Source organism: Meriones unguiculatus, chromosome 7 (genome assembly GCF_030254825.1).
Source record: "Meriones unguiculatus strain TT.TT164.6M chromosome 7, Bangor_MerUng_6.1, whole genome shotgun sequence".
Taxonomy (NCBI): domain Eukaryota; kingdom Metazoa; phylum Chordata; class Mammalia; order Rodentia; family Muridae; genus Meriones; species Meriones unguiculatus.
This window is the reverse complement of record NC_083355.1, coordinates 90,601,214-90,613,919: the sequence shown is the minus strand read 5'-3', so window position 1 is coordinate 90,613,919 and position 12,706 is coordinate 90,601,214. Positions and strand designations below refer to the sequence as shown.

Sequence of the window (12,706 nt, the reverse complement as noted above, 5' to 3'; positions counted from 1 at the left end):
GCGATCCTGGGAGGAAGGGGGGACGGGTGCGGCTCGGGTGGGGGTGGGGTGGCATAAACAATGGATTCGGCTCCGGGATGTGCGGGTGTGTGAGAGATTTGGGGGGGCCTTCTTTGTTCCTTGGCTCCGCTGCCACCCCTTGGGTTGTGGTGGTGGTATCTGGGAGCAGGGTAGGGGTGAGGAACCCGGGATTGGAGAGAGGCGTCGAGGTGGGGGTTCCGAGAGGGCAGATTGTTTGCTTGGCCTGGTAGTGTGTGTGTGTGTGGGTGGGGGGGTGTCAGGTGTTCTTCTGAAGATTGGTCTTCTGTTTTCTCAGTAGTGGCAAGTTTTGATTTTTGTTTCTCTTTTGCGAGCTGACTGGGCACGTCTGAGGTTAGGGTAAAAATAAGATTCCCTGGTTACTCCCTTGCTTTCCTTGTTTATCTGAAGATCAGATGGAGAGATTGGTTACTGTAAGGGAGGAGTGACTATCTGAAAGGAGGACTTTACACTTTGTTGTGCTCTTGGAATAGAAGGGAGTGCTCGGATAATTAGGAGTGTAATTACATGTAGACGTGACCTCAAACCCCCTTTCATTTCTCCCCAAGTGTATTTTTTTTTTTTTTAAAGTTTTTGAGTGACAAGGGAAAATGAGCTGTTTTTACTCACTATAGGGCCTGGCTCTCCTGTGCACCATAGTGCAGGAATTCTGCCTCCTGTTGCTCTCAGTTCCCCTCCTCTATAGAAAGAAGGGACAAAAGGAAGCACAGTAGTTGTTTTATGTTTCTGAACATGAAATTGGGACTATTGTTGCCAATTTTAGCGTCCTTACTAGGCCTTAACCTGTCCAGAGCTGAAAAAGTCCACTTAAAAGGATAATTGGGGTTTGTCTAGGTCTTTCAGAGAGGTCTGAAGTTTATTATATTTATTATATTTTATTATATTTTTCTTTAGCTTTTCACAGACTGCCTTCTCCACTTCTCACATGTAAGGAGCAGGTGTGGAGGGCTAGTCTCCCAAAGACTGTTTAGTGATTTTGAATCAGAATGTAGTAAGATAAACAGAGCCTTTTTGCAACAAGCTGCAAAACCTTTTAGAGGCTCTGGGCCTAGAAGTGTTTTGTTGTTGATAGGTGTTTGTTTTGAGACAGTCTTTGTGTAGCCTTTGCTGGCCTGGAATGCACAGAGATCCACCCCCCTCTGCCTCTGGAGTACAGGTGCCTCAGAGCTGGCTTGTTTTTTGAGATGATACCTTTGTAGGTAGTCCAGTAGCCCTGCTTCAGCCTTTTGAGTGCGAGGATTAGAAATGTATCACCAGTTCCAGCATGGCTATTGTTTTCAGAGGGGAGGTCCTTAGTCATGCTTTTGAGATGATATATCCAGTCCTAGAAGAAGCCACTGTCAGTTTTAGAATGAGGGTTCTCTCAGTGGTTTTGGCCTAGCCTTTAGGTGCTCTTTTTGTTTGCTCCTTTTAAGGTGTACTTCTGCTTTTTTTCCCACATGAGTGAAATCTTCTTCCTCTGTTGTAGGTAGCTCTTGAAACACTGGCTTGAGGTCCAGGTATCACCACCTTATTTAATCACTGTGACTTTGTGGCTGAGGCCCAGCTGACGAGCCTACCTTTGTGAGCCCAGCAGACCTCTCAGCGTACATCAGAGACTCCATCAAGTTCATTTTTCATCACGTCTTTCTCTGCACTTTGCAGAGGATGAAACCGTCAAACTCAGTCGACACTGCTGCTGAAACAAGAGACTTGGAGGCAGAGAATTAAAAATTCGAACGTTTGTGAGGGTGTAAAAATTCTTAGCCAGACAGGTTCTCTTTTTTTTAAAGTGTTCAGAACCCTGTGGAAGCACTAGCCGCCTTCAGACTCAAAGCCTTTGTCTTCCTTCATTCCTGGGAGAGGACAGTAGTGACTGTTCCAGGGTGGGTGGTTTCCAGGGAAGTCTAAGTTATGAGTGCCCAGACTTCCCCAGCAGAGAAGGGCCTAAATCCAGGGCTCATGTGCCAGGAGAGTTACGCCTGCAGCGGGACTGACGAAGCCGTCTTCGAATGTGATGAGTGCTGCAGTTTACAGTGTCTCCGCTGTGAGGAGGAACTCCATCGGCAGGAGCGCCTTCGAAACCATGAGCGGATAAGACTCAAAGCCGGCCACGTCCCTTACTGTGACCCCTGCAAGGGCCCCAACGGGCATTCTCCAGGTGTTAGGCAGAGGGCAGCCGTGAGGTGCCAGACCTGCAAAATCAACCTGTGCGTGGAGTGCCAGAAGAGGACTCACTCAGGGGGTAACAAGAGGAGACACCCCATTACTGTGTACCATGTCAGTAAGGTCCAGGAATCCCTGGAGGGGGAAGAGATGGATGAGGAGACCAAGAGGAAGAAGATGACAGAGAGGGTCGTGAGCTTCCTCCTGGTCGATGAAAACGAAGAGATTCAGGTAAGTCCATTAGGGACTCCTGTCTGTGTATCAATCCACTGCTGGGAGGTTGGTCTCCCAAACAGTCCAGGAGGAGGGAGTGCCCCTTAAAAGCAAGGGAAGCTAGGGCTTCAGAAGCTTTAAGATGTTGGGAGTCAGATTTAGTTAGTTAGTTTTAGGGTTTGGTTGTGGTTCTGGTGGTGGTGGTTTTGTTTTGAGAAATTTTAGCTCAGCTGGTCTGGAAGTCCCAATAGTCCTCCCGCCTCAGTTTTCCAAGTGTTGGGATTGCAGGTGTAAGCCACTATGCCTGGGTAACCTTTTGGTTTTTTGGAGACAGGGGTTTGCTGGGTAGTTCAGGCTGGCCTTGAACTGGTAACCCTCCTATTTCAGCCTCCTGAGGTGCTGGGACTGTGGAGTTGAGAATTATTTACCAGGTAGATGATGTTGGGCCAGATTCATTTACCTTTCCCCCAGCCTTAGTTTTCTCATCTGTATAATGGGAACATTGTGATAATGAAAGGAGACTGTGTAGCCTGTTGCCGACCAGTACTGTCCGTAGTGGCAGGCGGAGCTGCTCGAAACACTGGTCTGCATGTAGGACACCATGAATAATGTTACAGATAAGGGACCATGTATCCTCATTAATGAAGTGGGAAACATCTTTTACAAAAGACAGTATTCTTTCAGATGGCCTCTTTCGGTTTAATGATGCAAGCTTCTTAGTTCATTGTTTGTTGCTATAGCAAAATACCAGAGTCCGGGTAACTTATGTGTGAGGAGTAAAAGTTCATTTTGCTCACAGGTCTGGAGGCTGAGAAGTCCAAGAGTGCCTGGGGCTTTGTTGTGTGGCAGGGCTGTGAGGATTCTGCCCAAGTTTCTTGGCTCACTAAGCCACCCCTCCCATCACAGGGCTCCATTTTGATGACCTCATCCCAGTTACTTCCCAGAGGGTCCACTCCCAGAACATCGGTGTATGACTATGAGGATCTAGTTTGGATGGGACAGGATTGGTCAGCAGATAAGAGCAGTGGAGTATTCATGCAGGCAACCCAAGCTTAGTTTTCAGCACTCGTGGTAGGAGGCTCACAACTGCCTCTAATTCCAGTTTCAGGCATCCAGTGACCTCCCTTGTCTGCCGAGATCACCATGTGCACAAACCCATACTCCACATAAACCTACATCAACTAAAACATCGTTTTATAGGAATGTGCCAGCTGTGGTGACTTGTGATCAGCGGAAACCAGGAAGGGCTTCCAGAATGACTAGAGTCTTTGGTTTGTCCCACTTGGGGAGAGGGTAGCAAGAGATAGGACATGTGAAATAGTAATTTCATGTCCCTTAAGCTGGAAGGGAGATGGTGGTGGTAGTCAGGAGTGACTGGGGAAAGGGTAAGGTTTTTTTTTTTGTTTGTTTATTTGTTTGAGACAAGGTTTCTGTATGTATGTATGTATGTATGTAGCCCAGGCTATCCTAGAACTCCAGTCTATAGAGAAGAATCTACCTGCTTCTGCCTCAAAAGAGCTGGGATTAAAGGCCTGTGCTACCACGCCCTGTTTGGGTAATGTAATATTATTATATTTTGAGTTGGCTTTTTAAAAAAAAAAAATGACAGGGCTGGAGAGATGGCTCAGAGGTTAAGCGCGCTGGCTGTTCTTCCAGAAGTCCTGAGTTCAGTTCCCAGCAACCACATGGTGGCTCACAACCATCTATAATGAGATCTGGTGCCCTCTTCTGGTGTACAGGTGTACATGCAGACAGAACATTGTATATGTAATAAGCAAACAAATCTGTAAACAAAACAAAAGAAAAATGACAAATCGGGTACCTGTGTGTCCCACTGCACGTGTGTGGAGTCGGGACAGTTTGTGTGAGTTGGTTCTCTCTTTCCACCATGAGCTTCCCAGGGATCGAACCACTCAGTGCTGGTGGCGGCAAGCATCTGGGTAAGCCATCTGCCGCAGGCCCTTCAGCTGGCTTTGAAGGGAAGACTGCCTCACTCTTGGAATTAACACCCTAGCTCAGCGCCCATGGGCGGCGCTGCCCCAGCAATTTACTCCAGCTTCCCCGTCTCCCCTTCATAGAACTGTGAGAAATTAGGAGTGGAAAAGACTTCATCACAGGGCCTGGGGCCTCATGCCCAGTACCAGTTTGTTGTTGCCAGAATCCTCATGGTATTTGTGGCCCACTGACTTAGTACTTGCTGATGACTCAGTCTTCAGAGGGAGGAACACCAGTGGAAGTCGACGGCAGAGAGATTTCCCAATTATCCATTAGGTCTTTTTTACCTCTGCCTTTCTCCTGTGTGGATAAGTTGATGGAAATGAATTACGTCATGATTCCTATTTGCTTCCACTGTCGCTGGATCCTCTGCTAACACAGACTTTCCTTTATTGGTTTGAGAGGAACTAACAGAGTTATGGAAGAATGACCCAGATCCCATTCTGCTTCCCTTGTCAGCAGTAATGTCTTCATTATGGATTATGCTCTAATTGGGCAGCATTGTGGACTAAATATTTTATAAATGGAACAGTTGGATCTGGATGGTTCTTGTTTGTTCTGGTGTAATGTCAGCCTCTGAAAGAAACAGTTAGGTATTGACACTTTTCTAAAATGAGGGGAAGATTAGTGACGAGCCAGTAATTTTCATGAGTATTGTATAGACAGACACCTTTTTTTGTTTTTTTAAGATTTTATTTATTTATTTATTTTGAATGCTCTGTGTGCATGTACATCTGCACATAGAGCCAGTAGAGGGCAGTAGAAGCTATAGGTGGTTGTTAGCCACCACGTGGTTGCTGGGAATTGAACTCAGGACCTCTGTAAAAGCAGGCAGAGCTCTTGACCACTGAGCCATCTCTCCAGCCCCCAACAGACACCTTTTTAAAAATTTGCTTATACATGCTTATTTTTACTTAATATTTATCCTAATCTGTGTGTGTGTGTGTGTGTGTGTGTGTGTGTGTGTGTGTGAGGGTGGGTGTGAGGGTGGGTGGGTGCTATATGTCTCTTTTTGCATGCTAAAGCTAGAGGCTGATCTTCAGTTATTCTTGGTGACAGGGTCACTCACTGAACATAGAGCTTGCTGTTTAAGCTAGACTGTCTGGCCTGAAAGCCCTTGGGATCATCCTGCCTGCACTGCCACCTTTACCATCCCCTCTCCTACCTCCAGCACTAGGCTCACTGCTTCCTGTACCTGTACCAGCTTCATCCCCTCCTCTTTCCTGTCTTCTTTTTGGAGACTTTAAAAGACATCATCTAATGTAGCCATGTTCTTCGCACACTCTCTGCAATAGAGGATGACCTGGAAAATTGTTTTTTTCTTTTGAGGCAGGGCCTCACAGGCCTTGGATAGCCTGTAATTGACTGTGTAGATACATTTGAATTTAGAGATCAGCCTGCCTCTGCCTTCAAAGGTGCTTGCGGGCACGCCTGGCTTGACCTTGAGTTATGACCTCTTTTGACCCCACCTTACTGCCGGGATTACAGGTTGTACCACTAAGCCTGGTTTACATGGCGCTGGGGATTGAACGTAGGCCCGGTTCAAATCCCAGCCTGCATGTGGCAGCTCATGACTGTAATTCTAGTTCCAGAGGATCTGACACCCTCATAGAGATATATGTGTAGGACAAACACCAATGCACGTAAAAATAATTATTAAAAAAAAGAACAGAACCTTTCTGTCTGTTTGTTTGTTTATTGTTACCCAGTGTTTTTGTTTAGGGACACTTACAGGTGGACTGCATGGGTGGTTTACCAGTGGCTATGCCCCTGAAGAAAGCGCCTTCCCTTCTCTAGCAACTGTTAATGAAATGCCTAATGACCCTCAGAAAGGCATGTTTATTTTTGTCATGAAAAAGTTGTTTTGACTTCTGTGTGGGTATGTGCTTGTCTGAGTTCACGTGTGCCACACGTGTGCAGGTGCCAGAGGAGGCCGGAGGAGGGTGGTGGAGGGAAGCTGGAGTCATGGCAGTAGTGAGCTACCCGGAATGGTTGCTGGGGACCAACCTCTGGCTCTCTGCAGGAGCGGTGGGATCCCTGAGCCACGTCTCCACCCCCTCTTAGGGTCTGTGGCAGCGTCTCACTGTGGAGCTCCGGCTAGCCTTGGACTTGTAACCTTCTTGCCCTAGGCTTCTCAGGACGGAAACTACGGCCATGCCTGCCTTGCAGTTGTATGGTGCATGTTTCTTTTTGAGACAGATCCTTTGTGTAACTCTGGCTGTCCTGGAACTTACTTTGTAGAACTCAGTGATCTGCCTGCCTCTCTCCTGAGTACCGGAATAAAAGGTACCGCTCCAAGATGGTCCGCGTTTCTTACCAAGGGGTTAGAAAGACAGAAAAATACGTTATGAGACAAATCCAGCTCCTCAGAGACACCTGCTGTTCATCCTTTTTTGTTTTTGTTTTTTGGAGCATGTGATGTGTGCAGCCCGGTTGCTGCAGGCTCCTGTTTTTCCTTCAGTCACAAATGCTGACCATTTCCCAGGAAGTAACAGTTCATCAATCATAGCAACGTTAGTTGTCAGCGGTGGATTGGAGCAGAGTTCGTTCACTTTCGGTGACTATTTGTTCTCATGGAGTCATAAGGAAAACTTACATAAGAAATTACCCTGTTCTGATAGCTGCATGTACAAAACAAAGCATGGTTGAGTACAAGTGTAGACGATACATTCAGCTAGTGTATGTTGACGCCCTAAAGGAGGTCACGGCCATGAGAAGCGCGGTTAGCATTGCGCTTTGTTTTCTTTTTTCTTCTTTTAATAAAGAATTTTTTTTTTTTTTTTTTCAGACAGGCTGGTAAAGTGGTTCAGTGGGTAAAGGTGCTTGACACCAGGAGAGGGACAGTTGTCCTCTGATCTCCACGTGTGCTCTGTGGTGCATTCATACACAAATAATGTGCCTCCATACACAAATAAATGGAAAGTTAAAAAAAAAAATGCGGACAGAGTCTGACCAGGTAGCCCACGGTCTTGAACTTCTATGTAACCCAGTCCCAAGTGCTAGGATGACAGATGTGTGCCACCACAGCTGGCCCTAAAATTCCCTTTCTCTGTGTTCCAGCCTTGGTTTATAATAGCTGAAAATTAAAAAGCTCCTACTATAGTGTTAGGAGTTTTTCTTAGTACCTGCACAAGACATTTAACCCTAATGATAATGCTGTGTATTAGTCTCATATGGCAGTAATACATTATCACACAAATTACCTTCCCATTTCAGAGATCAGAAGTCCTGCAGTGGGTGGATAGGTTGTGCTCTTTCTAGAAGCTATGGAGGAGACTTTGTTTCTTTTGGTTTTGTCTAGCTGTAAGAATGGATGTGCCGGCTGGAGAGATGGCTCAGAGGTTAAGAACACTTGCTGAACCTTAACCTAAAGGTCCTGAGTTCAATTCCCAGCAACCACATGGTGGCTCACAACCATCTGTAGTGAAATCTGGTGCATAGGCACACATTCAGGCAGAATGCTGTATAAATAATAAATAAAGAAATCTTTAAAAAAAAAAAAAGAATGGATGTGCATTCCTTGGTTTGTGGCCCCTGTCAGTGAACTTCAAAGCCAGCAGCGGAGCAGTCTTCAGTCCCTTTGTCTTTCTCTGCCTTACTGTCACATTCTCTTTGTTTCTGTATTGTTCTTGACATCTCTTTGTAAGGACCCTCAAGAGTATATAAGTTCTGCCAAGACAGCATAACAACCGTGTTTCATGGTCTTCAACCGAGTCATCTGCTGAGCCCTGTTAGTCACACAAGCTGGCATAGTCATAGGTCCATGGGATCAGGACACGGATGTCACTTGGTGGACAACAATCTTGTGAAGTAGATTGTGTTTCACAGGTGAGGACCCCTAAGGTCATCTGATAAAAAATTGTCCACAATGCAGTGATTGAGAAGCAGATCTAGCCAGATGAAGGCTCGCTACAGAACAGCTTTCCAGAGGGTGAAACGCCATAGGGCACAGAGTTCAACCAAACTCCCTTGCTGATTCTGGTCTCTCTTGCTGCTAGGCAAGCCCATCCTCTTCTAGTGAAATAGGTAGTACAGCCTAGTGGGTAGACTTCTGGGGTTGCACTTACTGTTTTTTTCTAGGCCTCAGTGGAGCCGACTGAGGAAGCACGCAGGTGATAGAGACCTATTATTTAATCAGTAATGAAGGACTTGTACTAACAGGCCGTTCATAATCTCCAGAAGCCAGAGCAACGCCCTTAGCAAATGTCTCAAAGGTTAGGAGAATAAGCCTTCTAGTGCTTAGGGTTCTTACAGGAGGAAGCAGGTGCTATTTTCTTATTTTTTGGGTCCTCAGGAAGTCAGGCATCTTGTTCCATCAGTATGTTGGCTAATTGAGGCCAGTGACCTCATTTTCTAAGATTTATGTGCTTCTATTTTATGTTCACGAGTGCTTTGCTTGCGTGTGTGTTTACAGTACCATGAGCATGTCTGGTGCTCACAGGGGCCGGCATCCTCAAACCGCAGTTCAAGACAGTTGACAGTTGTGAGTGGCCATGTGGATGCTGGCAGCCAAACCTGGCTCCTCTAAGAGAGCAGTGAACGCTCCTAACCCCTGAGCCATCTTCAGCCTCTTACTCTCCTTTTCACCCCGCTCTCAACTTTCTATAAAGTTCTCATTAGTGTCCTCTCTGGGAGAAGCATGTTCCCCCAGGACCATGCCGACTGACCACTGACTGAGACTCAGGAGGGTCCAGAGACTTCGTCGCCTCAGCTACCGGACCGTGGGGGGTCCCGAGGTGGTTGAGGGGGTCTAACAGTGTCCAGGTGGGCCAGGCCCTCCTTGAGTGGGAAGTAGCTGTAGGCTACTCGGTGACTTGGGAACCCAAGCTGAGTACTGTGTGCTTCTCTCAGCCGGGTCATTGGATACCTCACTGAGACCAGTGCTTTAAGAAGACCCAACACGTTGCTTGGCTGTCTCCCTTGTTTACAGTCCCAGAATAGTGCTGCTCAAAATACTGGGACTTGGCCTTTTTTTTAATTGACCAAAAGAAACCTTATTTTAGTAGGACTCAAAAATGGAAAAAGATGTTTTCTTACTGGATGGGAAGTCAATCCTGACTGGCTGGGCGGGTCTGCCACGTTTCTGTTTTCGTGTCACGCGCCCTGGGCCTGCTTAACTCTGTTCCCTGGCTCCTGGTTAGGGAGCTTGTTGGGGCCCTCTCTTTAGGTAGGCTTGTTCAAACCCCAAAGGACTCCATTTTGGTCAGTAGGTCATGAGCCAAAGGAATCCTGATTTTTCTACATTGTTGAACTTTTCTTTTCTTCTCTTTAATGGCCAGGCTCATTGGCAGTAAAAATTGACTGGTGTAGTGGGTAGTTACCCTTTGGCAACTTTTCTTCAGAACATAGGTATATTTTGCCATTCATTTCTTGGGTACCATGCCAAGAAAATAAACCAGAAAAACTCTTTGGCGCTGTCAAAACAATAAGCAGTCATTGCATGAGTGGCAAGGCCTCCTCCGACCCTGCTTTTTACTCATACAAAGTAAAAGCCCCTTTCTTTAATGATGGTGGTGGCCTGGACGGCCTGCAAATGGGTTTACTGGCCTTGGGGATGACTCAGACAAACAGAAACATGGAAGAGCCCCTATTGTGTGTCTTTAGTCGCTGCTTGGGGGGTGTTGGGTGTGCACAGCTTGGGGTTCATTCTGCTGTAAGCAACTCCTGGCTTTTTAACCTGGGACACCCTTTTGTTTAGCTTAGGGCCTGTATAAAATTTGACCCCTATTAGCCATCCACATCACAGTGAGTCAGCTTTTTCGCAACCCATCTTTAACTGCTCTAAGTTAGCTCCAGTTTGTGTGCTCTGTCTTATATTGATTCTCCCTCTTGTCTGTTGGTGTTGAAGTGATCTTTTTGAAATGGGCAGGTGCGTGGCTTTCTGAGCCAGTGTTCATGTAGAAGGCAGGGCTCTTACTAAGTTGACAGTGGTTTTCTCTGGGGATGTGTCCCCCGGCTGTCCACTCCTGGGCTTTCCTGCAGGTGGTGTAGCTCTGGTGGCTGGCTGGACTGCACTGGGGACCTGTTCTGCTCTGGAAGGAGCAGGATCCTAGGAGACTGTGTAAGTGCTATCTGATTGGCGATGAGAAATGAGAGGGAGCTAGTGGGGAGAGGATGGTGAAGGGAAGGGAAGCAAGGGCACGGCAAGTTCCAGGCAGGAACGATTAGAAAGGTCTATGGGAAAGGACAAGAACAGAGGCGGGGGTGATGCTTCCTTGTAGTTTTGGGGTTTTTTTTGCTTTTCTTTTTTTTTTTTTTTTTTCTCTTTTTTTCCCTCTTCTCTTAGACAGGATCTTGTGTAGTAGTCCAGGCTACCAACTTTGTTGGTATAGAGGATGACCTTGACCATCTGATCCTTTTGCTTCTGCCTTCTTAGAGCCGAGACAAGCAGGTGTGCGGCGCCATGCCTCGTTTGTGCAGTGCTGGGAACTGTACCTAGGGCTTCGTCAAACAATCTGCCAAGTGAGCTGTAGTCCCAGCCCTCATTTTGCCTTTCTTTTTAAAAAATTACGTATTTTTGGTGGCATGCATCTTTAATCCCAGCTTTTGGGAGGCAAAGACAGGCAGATTTCTGTGAGTTTGAGGGCAGCCTAATCTACAGAGTGAGTTCCAGGACAGAAACCCTGTCTCAAAAAAATCAAGAAGAGGGCTGGAGAGATAGCTCAGAGGTTAAAAGCACTGGCGGTTCTTCCAGAGGGCCTAAGTTCAATTCCCAGCAACCACATGGTGGCTCACAGCCATCTGTGATGAATGAGATCTGGTGCTCTCTTTTGGCATGCAGGTGTACATGCAGGCAGAACATTGCACATAATAAATAAATAAACAAATAAATAGATTAAAAAAAGAAAGATGTTAAAAACTATACATACATATATACGTATGTATGTATGTATGTCTGTGTGCATGACTGGTGTATGTGTGTAGACATGTGTGCTACTGCCTAAGGGTAGAGGTCAGAGGATGACTTACAGAAGTTCTTTCTTTCCTTTTAAAAAGGACAAAGGACAAGAGCTCACTGTGTAGCCCTGGCTGACATGGAACTTGATTTGTAGACCAGCTGGCCTTGAACTCACAGAGACCCATGCCCCTGCCTCCCAAGTGCTGGGAGCAAGAGAGTGTGCTACCATATTTGGCCATCAGTTAAGAGGTGCCTGATTTGTGGGTCCGCATGGCAGTGGTTGGAATTTTAGGGTGGAGATGTATACTAGTTATACGAGAACCTGACTACTGGCTTGACATCTTTGGAGGGTGATTTGACTTTCTGGTAACTTCTGGAAACCCCTCCCCCCATTCTTAATATTGTATCATTTTTGGTTGATTCTAGACACTGGATGCTTGAAAAGGGCTAAGTTTGGTCCTTTCAGACACTCCACGTTCAAGTTAAGTGACAACATAGTCTTGAACAACTTAGCAGTCAAAGAATATTCTAGAAATTCTACTTTCTAGATAAGCCCGCTATCTGGGGACTATGTCATCCGTATGGTTAAACCATTCCATATAGTTTCATAACCTTTTCTTCAAAGTTCAGACATCAGTACACTGCCTTGAAATGGAAGTACTTACTGAGCTATGTACCTTCGTAGCTGGGATAATCTCTCTTTGCAAACTTTTCTCAGTTTTGTAGTAGTGGGGCTCAAACCCAGAGCTGTGTGCATGGCAGGCCAATGCTCTGCCGCGGAGTTACATCTGTAGCCCACTTCAAAATGTTTCTAAAATGAAAACTTACGGTGGTGAGTGAGCCTGGGAGGCGTGATAGAGGCCATCATTGCTTGGAAAGCCCACTTCTCTTGTTAACTGTCGAGTGGGGTTGGTTATTTGGGGATCTCGTAGTTGTTTTTGCACAGCCTTTCTAGTTCTGGTGGCCCTGGGTTTAGTACAGTTAGCAGGTCCCTGTTGGTCCCCCGTCCCCCCCCCATGTCTCAGTAAATTCTGCTGTTCAGATCTGGATTAGTTGGTAGAGAGTCAGACAAGCAAACAACTTTCCACCTTCGCTGCTTGCTCTCTTCCTTTCTTGTTTTCCTTTTCCTCTCCTTTTCCCTATCCCTTTTCTTTCATGGTCATGAATTTAAGAAATGAAGTCTCCCATTGTTAGGGAAAACAGTTGGTATAGCCAAAACCAAATGATCTTAGGCTTAGGTTTTTATTCCAGGTTGTTCTTCAATTTTTTTTTCCCTTTACTATTGAAAATAGATTGTGTGTACTATTTATTGTTTGTTTGTTTGTTTCTACAAGGGTCTCACTATACAGCCCTGGCTGACCTTGAATTTGGTATGTGTACTAAGCTGGTCTTGAACTCACAGAATTCTCTCTGCCT

General features: G+C 46.1%; 1 protein-coding gene across 2 annotated transcripts in view; it reads left to right on the top strand.

Moving 5' to 3' along the window:
* Positions 1–12,706, top strand: part of Zfyve1 (zinc finger FYVE-type containing 1) — a 52,904-nt gene that overhangs the window by 300 nt on the left and 39,898 nt on the right. The window contains exon 2 of one of the 2 annotated variants that reach the window (XM_060387821.1): positions 1,512–2,415. In XM_060387821.1, coding sequence (XP_060243804.1) covers positions 1,933–2,415 — 483 coding nt within the window. In that variant the 5' untranslated portion in view covers positions 1,512–1,932. Of the gene's footprint in view, positions 1–1,507; positions 2,416–12,706 lie in introns of both variants that reach the window. The other variant, XM_021653694.2, reaches the window with a different exon arrangement.